The 17,137-nt window shown below is 66.9% G+C and overlaps 1 protein-coding gene across 1 annotated transcript; it reads right to left on the reverse strand.

Annotated features, from left to right (window-relative positions):
* Positions 1 to 1,611: 1,611 nt before the first annotated feature.
* ITPKA (inositol-trisphosphate 3-kinase A) lies at positions 1,612 to 10,700 on the reverse strand. The gene is made up of 7 exons (XM_029077913.2): positions 10,177 to 10,700; positions 6,285 to 6,390; positions 5,511 to 5,727; positions 4,571 to 4,775; positions 3,529 to 3,630; positions 3,309 to 3,380; positions 1,612 to 3,217 (listed from the first exon to the last, which is right to left on the reverse strand). Exons 1-7 carry the CDS (start codon positions 10,693 to 10,695, stop codon positions 3,014 to 3,016), a joined length of 1,425 nt encoding a protein of 474 aa, XP_028933746.1. The 5' UTR covers positions 10,696 to 10,700; the 3' UTR covers positions 1,612 to 3,013.
* Positions 10,701 to 17,137: the final 6,437 nt, after the last annotated feature.

A 17,137-nucleotide genomic window follows, 5' to 3' on the forward strand; every position in this document is an offset into this window, starting at 1 on the left:
CGCAGGGCACCACGTTGGCCCTGGGAGAACGTCGCCTACACGGTACCGCCTCGGCCTCCTCCTCCGCACTGGGGCCTGGGCTCCCCTGCACCATCTCCCGCGGGTAATCGGGGGTCTGGGGCTCGGGGCAGGTGGGGCCGGGGTGGCCGGGGTGAGAACGAACCTCCCGGGGTCTGACCGAGGGGTTGGCATCTGCCTCGACTCTGAGCCTTCTGGCCTTTGGGTGCGTGGCACTGGGTAAGGAGGGTCCCGGGGGCAGGGCGACCAGGCTGGGCATTTCTCAAAGTGCCAGAGGGGAGGGTGGCCGGTGGTCGGTCTCCGGGCCTCCCACCCCGTGGACCTCGGGCCCCGGGTCCAGCCCAACTCCACCCGGCAAGGGAGGTGGCATCTTGGGTCGGGGAGCCGGAGCTGGGGTGCTGAGGGCGGGCAGCACGGGCCACCGGCCTCCGGTGGGGAGGGCGAGCCCCGGGCCGGCTCTCTCCCGACTCGGCGGGGCACCACAAGTGGGGCCCCTGAGCGAACCGCACACTGCGGACGGCCTCCGACTACTGCCAGGCCGGCACCCCCACCTCGCCCCGCCCCTGCCCCCGGCCCCGGAGCTCAGCGACACGCCTAGGAGCAGAGTCGATCCGCTCGGGTCCGGCGGACCCGCGAAACACAGCCTCTCTCTCGTTCTCTGCTCCTCCACGCCGTGGCTGACCCGGCCGGTCCCACCCCGACCTCAGGAGTGATCCTCCCACCTGCCTGTGCCGGGACCGCTCCGGCTCGGCCGGGACGTGGCCCGCCGATGGCCTCCGGTTGGAGCCCGGCGACGGGTCGACTGGCGTGCCGCTGCGGGCCGTCCTCTCCCCGGGCTTCGTGCCCGCCCCCGGCCGCACCAACCAGGACAAGTCCGCGCATGTGGGTCGGGGACGCTTGGACCCGCCCAAGAGCTGCTCCGGCCCCCGTGCGAGCATCCGGCCGGACCTCGGCCCGCGCGGGAGGCCCCCGGGCTCTTCCCCTCTCGACTGGAAGCTCCTTGAGGGCAGGGAGTGTACCTACCAACTCCGCTCTATTGCATTCTCCCAGGCATTGAGTGCAGTGCTCCGCACACGGTAAACGCTCGATTGATACCACGATCGGGACCGAGAGCCAGTCGTGGGAGCAGTGGCTGGAGGAGTGGCTGGACTTGTTGACCATCCCGCAGCAGGCGCAGTTCGGCACCCAGGCGGGGCCGGCCGGCATCCCTCCCCTCCCCGCTTGCCCCTCGCCATCCCGGCTCGGGAGTCACGGCCCGCCCCCGCCCAGGAGACCCGGGCCCCAGGGCCCGACCGGTAGGTCCCTAGAGAAGCAGCGTGGCCTCGGGGGTAGAGCGGGAACCTGGGAGTCGGAAGGACCTGGGTTCTAATTCCGGCTCCGCCGCTTTGCTGGGTGACCCTGAGCAAGTCACGTCACTTCTCCGGGCCTCAGTTCCCTTATCTGTAAGATGGGGATTAAGACTGCGCGTGTGGGTCGGGGACTGCGTCCAAACTGACTAGCTTACGTCTACCCCGGCACTTAGTACGACGCCTGGCACGTAGTAAGTGCTTAACAAATACCGCAAAATAAATACACCGTTCCCTCCCTCTCCTCTCAGGACTCTGATGCGCAGATTTATTCTCTGCTGGCAGATATGGATCTGGTCCCGGGGCTCTCCCACAGCCAGACGACAAGTTCTCGTACCCCCAGCCCGGTCTCGGCGGCCCGCTCCCCCTCCCCTCGCCGGGCGGCCACGGGAGCTGAGGGGAGAAGGCCTGGTAAGCCTGGGAAGGAAGGCCCCGTAAGCCTGGTAAACCTGGTGAGCCACCCGTGCCCCGTCCAACTGGCAGGGGTTCCTCCCTGGCGCCAAGCCCCGGCCTGTGCCCCCTCCCAGTTCGGAAAGAGAAGCAGAGTCCGTGAAACCCGACCTACGGGGCCTGGCCCTCACCCGGGGCCAAACGCGTCGACTCGGGCATCGACGGGGGGCGGGCGGTGCCTCGCCCAGCTCCCCGGCCTCTCCCCGGGCCCATCCCCTGCCCTCTGCGCCTGCTCGGTCGGGACGGGGCAAAGGGGGCCGGCGGCCGGGCGGGAGACGGGCTGGGGGCTCCCCTCCCGGCCAGAGGGGTGTCCTGGTCCCGACCCTGCCAGCCGGGACCACCTCCCAGGGAGCAGAACCCGGGCCTCTTCCTCTCCAACCCTGCCAGTCCGGGCCCTTTCCTTCTGTAGCCCCTGCTGGGCGGTGACCAGGAAGGAGCCGGAGATGACCCAGGAAGGCTCGGGGCGGAGAGGGACCCTCTAAGGGGGTCAGAGCGTAGCCCCCCAGCTCCCGGCCAGGACTCCTGCCCGACAATAAAGCCGACGACTCGCTCAGTGCTGTCTTTGTGCCCTCCGGAAGGAGAGGTGCAGATGGCACGGGTATATAGTTATAAATTGACGGCCAGAGGGCAGCGGCCGAGACCCCGGGCCCTTCCCTCTCTCACCCTCGTCCCCTAAGCTTTCTGTGGGAGACCACTGCTGGGGGAAGGGGGCGGCGGGGGGAGGGGAGAAACTCAGGGAAGAGGGAGTGGGGGGGGCTGTTTTATGGGGGTAGGGGAGGACGGGCAGGCTAATTTTGGACTGTGAACCCGAGGCTCTCGATAGCGACCGTGAGTGCCGAAGGAAATCCCTAGGCCTGACCTTTGCTCCCTCGAGCTCTACGAACCCGGGGCGGCCCTAGCCGGGCCGGAAGAGGGGGTGCGACGGATAAAGGGAAGGGGAAGGTCTTTCTCCCCGCGGCCCCGCAAAAAACAACAACAGATGAGGGTCCGCTAGAAGAGAGGCCGGCTGGGGGCCGGGGGACGGACCCGCCGGGTCGGGGGGTCGGTCGGTCCGGAGCGTCCCCCGCTAGCCGTCCTGCGGCTCCGGCCCCGTCCGCCGCCGCCGGGGCCCCCGGGGCCGGTCCGGAAGGAGTCCCCGCCCTCGGCCGCGGCCCGGTCCGGAGTCCCTCCGGCGCACGCACCGGCGGGCGAGGCCGGCCTCACCTCTCGGCCAAGCCGGCCAGGATGCCGATGAGATTGTCCAGGCCCAGAAGGTAGCCATCCTCGCGGTTGCCCTCCTCCCAGGGCCGCCGGTGGTCCAGCGTCTGTTCGCCGGGCAGTTGGGTGGTCTTGCCGAAGTCGATGAGCCACACGCCGGCGCGCCGGGTCCGGTCGTGCACGAACAGCAGGGAGCTGCCAATCACCTGCGGGGCCGCAAGCTCAGAGGCGGCCCGACCCCCCAGGCCCCCGACCCCTGACCTCCGACCCCCACGGGCCTCCCCGCGGCCCTCTCACCTCGTGTCTCCGGAAGAACTCGGAGATGTCCAGCGTGGTCCGGATCTGCCGCAGGCGGCTCAGGTATCGCCCCTGGAGCGGGGAGAGGACCCGGGATTGAAGGAAAGGGCAGGGAGGACCAGAGGACGGGGGAGAGGCGGGGGAAGGGTCCCGGGGCTCCCCGGTGGTCCCCCTGTCCCCCCACACCCCCCCACGCCCGTTGTCCCCGCCCGCCGCTCACCAGCACCTCGGCGTCCCCGTCCAGAAACTCGGTGAAGACCCGCTCCACCTCCTCCCAGCTCCTGGTCGTCTTAAAGTCGGTGTTGCAGGAGCCGTCGGCTTTCTGGGGGGCGGATTGTGTGGTTGTGTGTGACTGGCAGGGGCCGGGGGGGGGGAGGAGGGAGCCGGCGCGGCCCTCCACCTCCAGGAGAAAATCTCTCCCACGGCCCGCCTCGGGCCTGGATCCACCTCCCCCTCCCTACAGGACGGACCGTCACCTTCCCCGCCTGCGGAGCCTTGCGGAAAGAGCGCATCTCCTCCAAGAGGGAGGCCTTCCCCGACTAAATCCTCATTCCCTCTTCTCCCAGGCCCTTCGACTTCATTTTTGCACTTGGATCGTTAATGATAATAATGATGATGATATTTAAGTGCTTACTGTTCATTCAATCGTACCGATTGAGCGCTCACTGCGCGCACAGCACCGTACTGACCGCTTGGGCCGAGCACCGTACTAAGCGCTGGGGTGGATACAAGCCGATGGGCGGGGGCTCACAGTCTCGGCCCCCATTTTACAGAAGAGGTAACTGAGGCACAGAGAAGTGAAGCGACTGGCCCCAGGTCGCCCAGCGGACCAGCAGCAGAGCCGGAATTAGAACCCATGACCTTCTGACTCCCAGGCCCGCGCTCTACCCACTAGGCCACGCTGCTTCTCACCCCTCTCAGCCCCACGGCACTTAGGTACCTATCCGTCATTTAATATATATTAGATCTATATCCACCCCCACCCCCAGCCTGGAAGCTCGACGTGGGCGCGGCTACCGATTCTGTTAATAATAATGATCGTGAGAGCAATAATAATAATAGTAGCTGTTGAGCGCCTCCTTGCAAGCACTGTTCCGAGTCCTGGGGTAGCTACAAGTTTTAGCGTCTCCTCCCAAGCGCTTACTACACGTAGTAGGCGCTCAACAGATACGATCGATTGATCGGGGCCCCGGGCCCGGGAGGGGAGACCGGGCGGGCGCAGGGACAGGGGACGGGAATGGGGGGGCCGGCACCACGCCCACCTTGATGCCCTCGATCCGGAAGCCCAGCGTGGTGCTGGAACTAATGCTCTCCCTCCACTGCATGTAGCGGGGCTTGGTGACCGCGCGCTGCGCGTGCTCTTCGGCCGTCGGGGCGCCGGGGTCCACCTCGAGCATCTTCTTGTACATGTCCTTGCGTAGCTTGGGCCGCTCCCGGGCCTTGCTCAGCTCCTCCTCCAGGTAGGTCCTGTGGGAGGGGGCGGCCCGTCCATCCATTCATTCGTACGTTCGTTCATTCGATCGTATTTATGGGGCGCTTACTGCGAGCGGAGCGCTCTACTAAGCGCCTGGGAGAGTACCGCGCAACACTGAACAGACACGTGTCCCGCCCACAGCGAGCTTCCGGTGGCGTAGCGCCCGCGGACCCTCCCGGCGCGGGCAAGCGCTTTTTTTTTTTTTTTTTTTTTTGGTATTTAATAACGAAAGTATTTGTTCGGCGCTTACCGCGTCGAGCACCGTTCTAAGCACTGGGGTAGATACAAGCTAATCAGGTTGGACACAGACCCTATCTCACGGGCAAAGATTTAATCCCCATTTGACAGATGAGGGAACCGAGGCCCAGAGAAGTGAAGCGACTTGCCCGAGGTCACGGAGCAGACCAGAGGCGGGGCCGGGCTTAGGGCCCGGGTCCTTCTGACTCCCTGGCCCGCGCTCTATCCGCTAGACCACGCTGCTTCTCTGTGCCAGGCACTGTTCTAAGCGCTGGGGTGGCTACAACCCCATCAGGCCCAAAGCAGTCCATGTCCCACGTGGGGCTTCCGGGCTCAACCCCATTTTACAGACGAGGTGACTGAGGCCCAGAGAAGCGAAGTGACTTCCCCGAGGTCACCCGGCAACGAAGCGGCGGATTCCCGCTCTTGACTCCCAGGCCGGCGCCCTAACCCCGGGGCCCCCCTGCTCCTGGTGACCCCCCCCGCTTCACCTGACCCCCATCTTGCAGTCCAGCACGCAGGGCGTGTCGAAGCCGGCCAGCAGGTCCTGAAGCTGCAGGTAGGTCTCGCCGTCGTGCTCCACCACCCCGTGGAAGGTGGGCACGCAGCCCCGCAGGGCGTCCTCCATCAGCCGCGCCAGGCAGTCGCGCTCCGGCTCCGAGCAGCGTTTCAGGATCAGCCCGCTCGTCCCGGACGCCTTGAAGCTCCCTGCGGCACGGGGGATCGCTCAGTAGGGGGGCTGCCCTGCCCACTCCGCCCCCCCCCCGGGGACCTGCTCCCTCCCACCCCCTTCGATCAATCGATCCAGCGATCGATCGACCGTATTTATCGAGCGCTTACTGCGTGCGGAGCATTGGGTTAAGCGCTCGGGGGAGTACCACCCAACTATCTAACAGACACCTTCCCTGCCCACGAGCTTATGGTCTAGAGAGGGAGGGGGACGTTAATGTTAAATAAATTTCAGATCTATCAACAGGTGCTGTGGGATCCTTGCGCTTAGACCTGTGTCCTTTACCCCTCCATCAGCCCTAATGCTCATGCCCGTAATTCATCTATTTATATTAATGCCCGTCGTCCCTTCTAGGCTGTGAGCTCGTGGTGGGCCGGGAACACGTCCCCCAACTCGACTGTCCTCTCCCGAGCGCCCGGTACGATGTTCTGCACACCGTAAGCGCCCGATAAAATACGACCGACGGATCGACGGCGCCCCGGGCCAACCTCGCCGGTCCCCGCTAGGCCCCTAGGCGATCTGCCCCGTCTCCCACCTGTGTGCCCGGCCAGCTGCACCCAGGGCTGGCGCTTCTTGAAGGGGCTGATGACCGGCAGGTTGACCATAGTCCGAATCTTCTGCCAGGGCCCGGTGACTCTTGCCTGCGGACAGACAGAAGTGGAGTCGGCGGCCTGGTGGGCGGCCGGCCCCGGGCTCGCCTCCCCCGCCGCCCCCTCCCGGCCTCGGCACCGAGGCACCCTTCGCGCCCGGCTTGCCGGGGGCGATGGTGGGCCGGGAGCGAGGAGCCAGGGCTCCGGCCCCTCTCCGCGGGGCCCGGTTCGGCTGAGGAGGCCGGGCCGCGGGGACGGGAAGCCGGGGGCCGTGGGGACCGAGCAACCGGAGTCTCTCTCCGCCCCGGATGGAGTCTTCCAGGCCGGCGGGGCCGAAGCAGGTGCGGGCGGGCGGCCGGGGCGAGCCCGGGCGGGACTCCCTACCCGGCGGGGCGGCTCCGACCGAAACCCCTCGCCCCCTCCTACCTCACCCGGCTTCTCTCCCACTCCGACCCAGCCCCGCACACTTGGCTCCCTCAGTACCTCCACCTCGCCGCTGACCCCTCACCCGCGTCCCGCCTCCGGCCCGGAGGGCCCTCCCTCGTCATATCCCCGGGACGATTCCTCTCCCCCGCTTCGAAGCCTTATCGAAGGCCCGCCTCCTCCAGGAGACCTTCCCCGACTAAACCCTCCTTTCCTCTTCTTCCACTCCTTGATGAATCGCCCTGCCCCGCTCCCTTCGTCCCTCCCCGCTCTCGTCCGGATCTGTCGTGTACTGATTTCTCTTCTCGCCCGTCTCCCCGTCCAGCCCGTAAGCTCTCTGTGGGCAGGCGAGTGTGACCGTTAGAGCGTCCTCTCCCAAGCGCTTAGTAGAGCGCTCCGCAACACCCCGAGCGTGCTCGAGAAATACGATGGAGTGCGTGGGGGGGGCCGGGGGCGGGCGATAGGCGATGCTCTTGGCCCTCGCCCGGGTAGATTCGGGGCAAGGCCTGGCCCTTCCCCCCTTTCACCCCCGGTCTCGAGGCAAAGTCCACGGTGGCCCCTCCTCCCACCGCCGGCTGTGTCAACACCCCTTAGCCCTTATCTCCCGCCAAGCTGTTTGCCCGGGGAGGGCGAGAGGAGGGGAGGGTCTCCGTCCCCCCCCCCCCCCCACCGCCCCCGTTTCCCTCTCTCTCCGTTCTCCGGGACTCCCGGGCCCAGAAGAGGGGAACCGGAGAAGCAACGTGGCTCAGCGGAAAGAGGCAGGGCCGGGGAGTCACAGATCACGGGTTCTAATCCCGGTCCCGCCGTTTGGCAGCTGGGTGACCTTGGGCGAGTCACTTCACTTCTCGGGGCCTCAGTTCCCTCATCTGTCAATTGGGGATGAAGCCAGGCGGGACGACCCGCTGACCTCGCATCTCCCCCAGCGCTCAGAGCAGGGCTTGGGACATAGTAAGCGCTTAAGAAATCCCAACATTATTATTACTAACTGGGGGCGGGGGTCCGGCCTGGGGAGGGCAGTAAGGGGTCTCCGGGAGCCCAGAAGAGGGTCACTTGGGAGGGGGGGGCCGCGGTGGAGGGGTCGGAGACGAGGGAACCCCCCCCGCCCCCGCCTCCCCCCGGCCTCCCGGGGTCCGAAGGGGGAGCGGGGGTTCGGGCACTTGAAGGAGAAGGGGAGGGGGGCGAGCCGCGACTTGGGGGGACCCCGCCCCCGGCCCCCCAGCCGTGGGGAGACCTTCCCCCGCGGGGGGCCCGGGCTTGGAGAAAGGACCGGCCCTCGGCTCCCCACTCGTGGGGGTGGGCACCCTCACCCCCGGGCCCGCCCCACCCGGGGCCTTGGGGGGGGTCGCAGATCCCCCCCCCCCCAGCCCCGGGCTAGCAGCCCCCCGGGCCTGCCGGGTCGCCTCCGGTTTCTCCGGCGGCCGGCACGTGTCCGGGGGTGTGCGCTCCTCTCTTCGTCTCTCTCCCCGGCAGATGACTTTTCTTAATCGAGCCGCTCAGCCCGCCCAGGAGGCAGGTATTTTTAGCCCCAGGTGGGGGAACTGAGTCACGGAGAGCTTCGGGGCCCCGCCTCCCCCGCCCCCCGCACACACACACACACACACACCCCCCCGCACGCACATTCGACGGCGGAGAGGGACCCGGGGCCCAGGAATGCCGGCCCTCCCGCCCCGGCGCCTCTCCCCCACCCCCCGATTATGTAACGGGCGGGCCGCCGCGGCTCCGGCGCCCCGGTTAGGAGCCGGGGATGCCTATTTTGCATTTTGAAGGTGTTTCGGTCGGAAGGGAGAGGGGTCGGAGAGGAGAGCGCGGGGGATCCGTGAGGGGGGCCGGACCTGGGACAGGGCCCGTGGCCCACCCCATCGCTTCTATCCACCCCGGCGCTTCCTACAGCGCCCGGCACCGAGTTAAGAGCTTAAGAGACACCAGAATGATAACTATTATTAGAAGAGGACCGCTCACGTGGACGGGCGGACGCCCACTCGATCGCTCCCTCACACCGGGTGAGGGGTCGCGGGGGTGTTGGGAGAAGCCCAGCCTCCGCCTCCCGCACGGGCCTGGCCTGGGACAGCCGCAGAACCAGAAGGGGAGAGGCGGGGAGGAATAATAAAAAGAATGATAATCATCACCGTGACGGTATTCGTTAAACGCTTAACGAATACCATCATCATCGTTATTATTTTCGTTGTGGTCGTTGAGCGCTCACTAGGCGCCAAGTACCGTTTTAAGGGTCATCGGCGGGGCTCGCCGTCTTCATCCCCATTTTACGGATCAGGGAACCGAGGCCCGGAGAGGTTCGAGTGGCCTGCCCAAGGTCCCGCAGGGGACAAGTGGCGGAGCCGGGATGGGAACCCACCTCCCCTGACGACCCCCCCCCCCTCCCCGCCACGGTGAGGAAGGGGGGCGGAAAAGGAGGGAGGGGGAGAATGGGGGCGAGTGGAGGGAGGGAGGGAAAGGGGAGGGGGCGGGAGGTTCCCGGACGGATCCTGCCTCGGTTTCCCTGGCGCGAACGGTGGGTCGGGGGTCCCTGGGCAGGGTCCGCACCGGTGGCCCCCGGTCCCCTCCCCCGGGGGCGCGCGGCGATGGCTCGGGGATCCGGAGGCCCTGAGCCCCGTACCCACTGGGGAGGGCCAAAACCGGGCCGACGGCGGGCGGCGGCGGGGGAGACTCCCCTCGGCCTCCCAGACCGGGACCCCCGGACCGGGACCCCGGAGCCGCTGGCCCTCCGAGCCACGAAAGGGGGCAGGGGGCTGACTGGCCCGGGGAGTCGGGGGTGGGGGAGGCCCTCCGGGAGGGTGTCCCCGAGCCGTGGGGGGCAGGGATCTGCCTCCGCACCCACCCACCCCATCACCCATCCCCTCACCCACCTCACCTACGCCCCCACTCCCCCCCCCACCCCCAAATCCACCCACCTCACCCATCCGCTCATCCCCAAATGCACCCACCTCACCCATCCGCTCACCCCCCTCACCCCTTCACCCACTCCCCCCCCCCCAAATCCACCCACCACATCCATCCGCTCCCCCGCCTCACCTATGCACCCACTCCCTCGCCCACCCACTCAGCTCACCCGCCTCGGCCCTTCAATCACTCATTCAATCGTATTTATCGAGGGTTGACTGGGTGCGGACCACCCAGCTAGCTCGGCCCCCCCCCCACCTCACCCCCCGAGGTCCGGGGGCATCGGGCCCGGGCCCGGCGGTCTCCCCGCCTCGGCCGTGGCCTTTCTCCTCGAGAGGGGGTGCGGGCCCTGAGCCCGACCCTCTGACCCTCCGACCCCCTGACCCCCGGAGGGGGCCGAGGCCGGTCCTCTGGAGGGGGCGGCCCCCGTCCTGCGGCCAGGAGGAGGAGGAGGAGGAGGAGGAGGAGGAGGAGGAGGAGGAGAGGGACTCGCCCCCCGCCCCCCGCGGCCCGTACCTGCCCGTGGCCCCGGGCCCCGCCGTCCAGCTGGACATCGCCCCGGGTCCGGCCCTCTCCGTCGCTCAGCAGATCGTCCTCGGAGTCGTCGAGCAGGGAGGAGGAGCCGGTGGACGAGACGGAGGAGGTGGACGGGCGGCGCGGTTGCGGGAGGTGCCCCGCGCCGGCCGTGCTCAGCCGGGACCCCCGCGGGGGCTCCGGGGGCCCGGGGGGACCCGGGGGCCGGGGGTCGGGGGGCCCGGACGGCTCCTCGGCCGTCACGGTGAGCCGCGGGATGCCCGGGCGGGGGGCGGGGGCGGGAGGCCCGTTGGGGACCCGCGCCCCTCCCCGCCCGGGCCCCCGGGGCCCCCCGGGCCCCCCGGACCCGGCCGCCGCGGCGCAGCGCGCCTCGAACAGCGAGCGCAGCTCCCGCACCGTCCGGCGCGGGGCCCGGCCCAGCTCGGGGCTGCGGGGCCCGGGGCCGCGGGGACCGGAGCCCCCCGGCCGGGCCATCCCCGCGGGCCCGCCGGGCAGGGTCATCTCCGGGCCCGGGACCCCCACGCCGCCGCCGCCGCCGCCGCCGCCGCCGCCGTGCGGGGCCCCGGAGCCCGCAGCCGCGGGGAAGGCCTTTGCGGGGGGTGGGGTGGGGGGCGGGGTCGCCCCCGGGACCCTCCCCCGGCCCCGCCCCGCCCGGCCCTTTCGCTTTCAGGGAAATCCCGGCCGGGGGGGAGGGAGGGAGAGGAGGACGACGAGGAACAAGGCAGCCGGGCGGGCCGCGGGACTCCACAAGGTGCCAACGTGCCCTTTCGCCAATGGGGAGAAAGAGGCGGTGCCAGGGAAAGGTGTCCCTCCTTTCCTCCCTCCCTGCCTCCCTCCCTCCTTCCCTCCCTCCCTCCCTCCCTCCCTCTCTCTCTGTGCCTGGGTGTGTGCGGGGGTGGAGGTGTGAATTCTGCCCCCCACCCGCCCCTCTCCCCAGGCCCAAGCGGGAGGGAGAGGAGGGACGCGGCACCCAGACGGGCCGCGGGACTCCTGAAGGTGCCAACTTGCCCTTTCGCCAATGGGGAGAAAGAGGCGGTGCCAGGGAAGGTGTCCCTCCCTCCCTCCCTCCCTCCCTCCCTCCCTTCCTCTCTCTCTCTCTGCCTGGGTGTGTGCGGGGCTGTAGGTGTGAATTCGGCCTCCGCCCCCACCACCTCCTTTCCCCAAACCGAGGGAGGAGGGAGAGGAGGAATTAAGTCGTCTTGTTTTTGTCCGTCGGTCTCCCCCGATGAGACCGTCAGCCCCTCAGTGGGCAGGGCCGGTCTCCATCTGTTGCCCAACTGTCCCTTCCGGGCGCTTAGGACGGTGCTCATCACCTGGTAAGCGCTCAGTAAATACTAATCTTATCTTAACGCACCCAGACAGGCCGCGAGACTCCAGAAGGTGCCAACTTTCCCTTTTGCCAGTGGGGAGAAAGAGGCGGTGCCGGGAAAGGTGTCCCTTCCCCCTCTCCTCTCCCTGTGCGTGGGTGTGTGCGGGGCTGTGGGTGTGAATTCTACCCCCACGCCCCCCTCATCCTTTCCCCAGGCCGAGGGAGGAGGGAGAGGAGGAATAAAGTCGTCTCGTTTTTGTCCGTCTCCGCCGATTAATAGTAACGTTGGTATTTGTTAAGCGCTTACTATGTGCCGGGCACTGTTCTGAGCGCCGGGGTAGACACGGGGGAATCGGGTCGCCCCACGTGGGGCTCACAGTCTTCATCCCCATTTTACAGATGAGGGAACCGAGGCCCCGAGAAGTGAAGTGACTCGCCCACAGTCACCCAGCCGACAGGTGGCGGAGCCGGGATTCGAACTCATGAGCCCCGACTCCAAAGCCCGTGCTCTTTCCACTGAGCCACGCTGCTTCTCTAGACCGTGAGCCCCTCGGTGGGCAGGGCCGGTCTCTATCCGTTGCCGAACTGTCCGTTCCAGGCGCTTAGGACGGTGCCCTGCACCTGGTAAGCGCTCAGTAGCTACTGATCTTATCTTAACGCACCCGGACAGGCCGCGGGACTCCGGAAGGTGCCCAGTTATCCTCTGGCCGGTGGGGAGAAAGAGGCGGTGCCAAGGAAGGTGTGCCTGCCTGCCTGCCTGCCTTCCTTTCTCTCAGTGTGTGGGTTTGCGCGTGGGCGTAGGTGTGAATTCTTCCCCCCGTCCCCTCCCCACACACACCACCACTTCCTTTCCCCAGGCCGAGCCCCGTCTTGCCCAAATCCAGGATAATGGTCGCAACGATGGCATCTGTTAAGCGCTTACTATGCGCCGAGCGCCGTACACAAAGCGCTGGGGTACCTGCGAGGTCATCAGGTGGGCCCCCGTGGGGCTCCCAGTCTTCCTCCCCATTTGACAGATGGGGGAACCGAGGCCCAGAGAAGTGAAGCGACCGGCAGCTGACGAGCGGCCGCGCAGGGATTCCTCTGACTCCCGGGCCCGGGTTCTTCCCACTGGGCCACGCTGCTTGTCTCGGCCCTTGGTCCGTGAGGACCAGGATTTTTTCCTCCTCCCCCCTGGATTCCCAGTTCGAGGAGGGGGAGGACAAACCTCCGAAGAGGGGGCGGGCGGGGGGACAGCAGGCTTCCAGGGCCGCCCGCATCTTGGGGGTCTCCACGCCCTGGGCCCCCGCCCCGCTCCCTCGACTGATTAGTCCTTCCACCCCCCCCCCCCAGACCCAGATACCCACCCCCCGACTTTTGTAGCCGCAGGGCCTGCCCCTCCTCCCTCACCCCTCCCCTACGGTGCCTCTCCTCTCTCCACCCCCAACCTCTCCTCCCTCCCCGAGGGGCGAGGAAGGGGGCCACTCTGAAGAACCAAGGAGCTCCCCGGAAGAATCCGGACGCCTCCCCTGGCCGGGAACCCCAGGGCCCGCCCAGAGGAGGGGCGCTATATTGGGGAGAGTCCCTCCGTCGTGTCCCCCCCGACTCTGCCCCCTCCCCCGTCCTGCCATAAAAGCTTCTCTGAGCCGGAGAGGAACAGAGGGGTGAGGGGGCAGGAGGGGGTGGAGCTGCAGGAAGCGCGGGGACACCGTGCCGGCTTGGGTCTGAATCACAGAGGGGGCACGATGCGCAAGCTGGTAAAGGCCCAAGGACGGGAGCTCCCTACACGTCTCCTTTATTGAGGAAGCTAAAATCCCAGCCACCTGGAGGGAGGGAACGAAAGGGAAAGGGGGGGAAAATGGGGGGGAAGGAAGGAAGATGGGAGATCCCGGCCGGAAGAGGAAGAGGGTTGGAGTAGCCGTGACTCCCGTCGGCGGGATGGGACGGAGCGACTCGGGGAGGCGGCCCTCCCCGACGCCGGGCCCGGGCCTCCCTCAATCCGCCCATCGGGGGTGTTTACCGAGCGCTCACTATAAGGCCGACGGCATTTGCGAAGCGCTCACTACGTGCCAGGCGCCGTCCCGAGAGCCGGGGTGGACGCAGGGTGACGGACGCGGACACGGTCCCGCGTGGGGCTCGCCGTCTCAATCCCCGTCGTACGGACGGGGGACCGAGGCCCAGAGGAGTGAGGCGTCTTGGCCGGGGTATGTGGCCAGAGCCGGGATTCGAAGCCGTGGCCTCCTGACTCCCGGGCCCGGGCTCGATCCGCCACGCCGGGCGCCGTACTGGGCGCTCTGGAGACCACGACAGGTCAGAGACGTGACCCTCGCCCTTGGGGAGATGACGGTCTAGAGAGGGGGAGAGACGGAGCCGGGCGACGGGAATCAGTCGCCGGAATTTATTACGCGACTACGGCGTCCGGGGCATCGAGCTAAACGCTCCGGCAAGCACGCTGGAAGGAAAAGAGAGAATTTCTGCCTCGGGGGGGGGGGAGGGGGGCGCTTACGATTTAACGATTTATTTATATTAAAGTTGATTTATTTATATTCAAGTCTGCCTCCCCCTCTAGACCATAAGCTCCTGGTGGGCAGGGAACACGCCTATCAACTCTGCTGTATTTTACTCTCCTATAAACGGTCAGGACAGTGCCCCGCGCGAGTAAGCGCTCGATAAATAGCAGTGATCGGTTGACGACTGGAAACTCCTCCCAAGGCTGTAGCAGAGATTGCAGCCAGTCGGTCGTATTTACTGAGCGCTTACTGGATGCGGAGCACTTCGATTCAGGGCTTAATACGGTGTTCTGCGCACAGTAAGCCCGCAATAAATACGATCGGATGAAAGCGCTAACCCCTCGGGAGAGCAGGGTACAGAAACCGAGATTTCTCGAGGGACCGTATCTAATTCCCACCTGGAGTTATTCCCGGCGCTCTGCACGCAGTGCTCGGCACACGGTAAGAACTTAATATTATCACTACGACGACTACTAGTATTAACTGAACGCTCACTTGGTGCAGTTCTCTGTATTGGGGAATACAGATGAGAAGCAGCCTGGCCTAGGGGCCAGAGCCCGGGCCGGGGAGACAGAGGTCGTGGGTTCTAATCCCCGCTCTGCCACCTGTCTGCTGGGTGACCTCGGGCAAGCCACTTTTCTGTGCCTCGGTTACCTCATCTGTAAAAAGGGGATTCAAAGCGGGGATTGGGATCAGAGAAGCAGCGTGGCTCAGCGGCAAGAGCCCGCGTTTGGGAGTCGGAGGTCACGGGTTCGAATGCCGACTCCGCCGCTTGCCAGCCGGGTGACTTCGGGCCAGTCACTTCACTTCTCTGTGCCTCGGTTCCCTCCTCTATAAAGCGGGGATTAAAACCGTAGCTCCGTGTGGGATAACTCCATCACCTTGTATCCCCCAGCTTTTAGAACAGTGCTGTGCACGGAGTAAGTGCTTAAAAAATACCATTTTTAAAAATTTATTAAGGGATTTATTTAAGCGCTTAGAAAATACCATTTTTTAAAATTTATTAAGGGATTGGACCCACTCTAACCCCTCGTTCGGTCTCTACTCCGACGGGCCGCCAGGAGCAGGGGTTGCCCCTCCGACCCCCCCGAAACAAACTCTCCTCTCCCTTCCTCCAGGCCGCTACAGCCAGACAAGCGATCCCACCCCGGGGCTTCCCTGGGAGAGTAGGAGAGACGACCCCCTCCTCGTCCATCCTCCCCTCAGGGCAGCACCGACACACAAATCCAGGCCCGGCCCAGGCGCCGACCTCGCCGGGGGCCCTCCGACCCCCCCCCAGGCCGGAAAACCCACCACCCCGACCACCCCCTCCCCGGACCCCAGCGACGTCTCCCGCCCCCGCGGAGGAGCAGAAACAAGAGGAAACGCATTATGGGTTGGACTTGACCCCCCCCCACCCACGTAGGCCGCCGCATTAACCATGCTCCCCTCGTTCAAACAGGGCACAAATTTTATTTACAGACATCTGTACAGTAAGAATGACAAGTCAGGGCTCCACAGGAACATAGACAATAAAATCAACTCTGGGCACCGGGGGCGGAGGGGATGCGGGGCCGGGCCCCCGTCCCCCTCAGACCCGGTCCGCCCCGCCCCCCCCCACGCGACGGCAAGCGAGGCAGACCCTCGCACCCACACACCCTGAGCTCGACGGGTCGAACGGCAGACGTGACGATCGGGTGTCTGCTGAGCGCTTACTACCGGCCAGGCACCGCCCTTGAGCGCTAGGGTCGGCGACAGGCCGATCGGGTTGGGCGCGGTCCCTGTCCCACGTGGGGCTCACAGTCTTCGTCCCCATTTTACAGAGGAGGGAACTGAGGCCCAGAGAAGCGAAGTGACTTGCCCGAGGGCACACGGCGGACCGGCAGCAGAGCCGGGATTAGAACCCATGACCTTCTGCCTCGCGGGCACACGCTCCACCCGTTAGGCCACGCCGCTCCTAAGGAAGAAGGGGGCAAGCCAGCCCTGGCCGGGGGGACACCCCGTTACCCCCTCCCAACCCCGGGGCCGGGAGGGAGCGTGGGGTTCGGGTGCCGCCCGGCCCGAGCCCGTCCAGTCGGGTCCAGTCCGGTCGGGTGGCCGGCCGAACGCGGCCTCCGGCCCCGCTCTCTCCGGCGACGGTCGTCGCTCACGCCTCACCGGGCTCCCGGGTCCACGGGCGAGGCGGCGGCCCGGGGAGGACGGGGAGGGTCCGCCGGCCGGCGCGAGGGAGAGGGCCGTGGCTTTTTCGTAGACATTTTTATTACGCGACGGCGGCGCCGCGTCCGTCCGGCGCGAAGATCCCGCTCTCCGCCGCGGCCCGGCGGCCGCCCCCCAGGGAACCGCCTCTTCCGACGAGAGCGAGAGTCCGAGTACGGGGCTCCTGGCGAGGGGCCGTCCCACGGCCGCCCGGAGAGCGCCTCGCGGCCTTGAGTTCCGTCTCTACGCAACAGTCCACAGAGGGCTTCGGAGTCACGGACCGTTCAAGTAAATAAATTTTTAATGAGCCCGTCGAAACTCCTTTACACGATACACCCAGAGCCGCTGCCGTCCTGGCGGGTTTTACAGTCCAGTTCCGCCCCACTCCCCAAGACCCTTTCGCCCGATCGGAGAGAAGAGAATCAGAAGGGCGACTGGCTCGAAAGCCACGCGGAGGTGCGGCCGGGGGCCGAGAGGGGTGGGCGGTCCCACTCTCGCGCACCGTCCCCCACCCCCAAGCGCCCGAGCGGGAGGCGGCTCTCAGCCGTTTCTTTAGCCCCGTCCTCGGTGCCGGGAGGGGGGGGGATTTGGGGAGCGGGGGGGGGGGGGGGGCGTTACATTCTGCCGTACTTTGTTCCGAAAAGCTCTAGCTCGACGCCACTTATTTACACCTGAGAATGATTATCACACGGTCCGGCTTCTCTCCCTCCGCGGGCCCGCGGGGCTCCCTCGCCCCGGCCGGAGGGGATCCGGAGGGCGGCCTCGGCCCGGCCCACGCCCCGCTCTTTTCCACGGCCTTCCTTCTCACGCGCAGACCGGAGGAGTCCGTCCGGGCCCGACGGACCGAAACCGCTTCCGCGACAGCTCTGAGAGCCACGGGAGTGCCGGGTGCGGAAGAATCCCGGGTCGCGAACGACGCGCGCGTCGCCCGCCGCGGGCTGCCGGCCGCCCGTCCGGTGCCCCGCCGACG

The sequence above is a fragment of the Ornithorhynchus anatinus genome, chromosome 13 (genome assembly GCF_004115215.2).
Source record: "Ornithorhynchus anatinus isolate Pmale09 chromosome 13, mOrnAna1.pri.v4, whole genome shotgun sequence".
NCBI classification, from domain to species: Eukaryota; Metazoa; Chordata; class Mammalia; order Monotremata; family Ornithorhynchidae; genus Ornithorhynchus; species Ornithorhynchus anatinus.

What these genes read in the sequence shown, in the direction of transcription:
- ITPKA (XM_029077913.2), bottom strand. Translation starts at nt 10,695, where the DNA reads ATGACCCTGCCCGGCGGGCCCGCGGGGATGGCCCGGCCGGGGGGCTCC. An exon ending in GCAGCTGGCCGGGCACACAG is followed by an intron (nt 5,728 to 6,284) that starts GTGGGAGACGGG and finishes CCCGTGCCGCAG; the next exon opens with GGAGCTTCAAGGCGTCCGGG. An exon ending in ACGGGGACGCCGAGGTGCTG is followed by an intron (nt 3,381 to 3,528) that starts GTGAGCGGCGGG and finishes TCCCCGCTCCAG; the next exon opens with GGGCGATACCTGAGCCGCCT.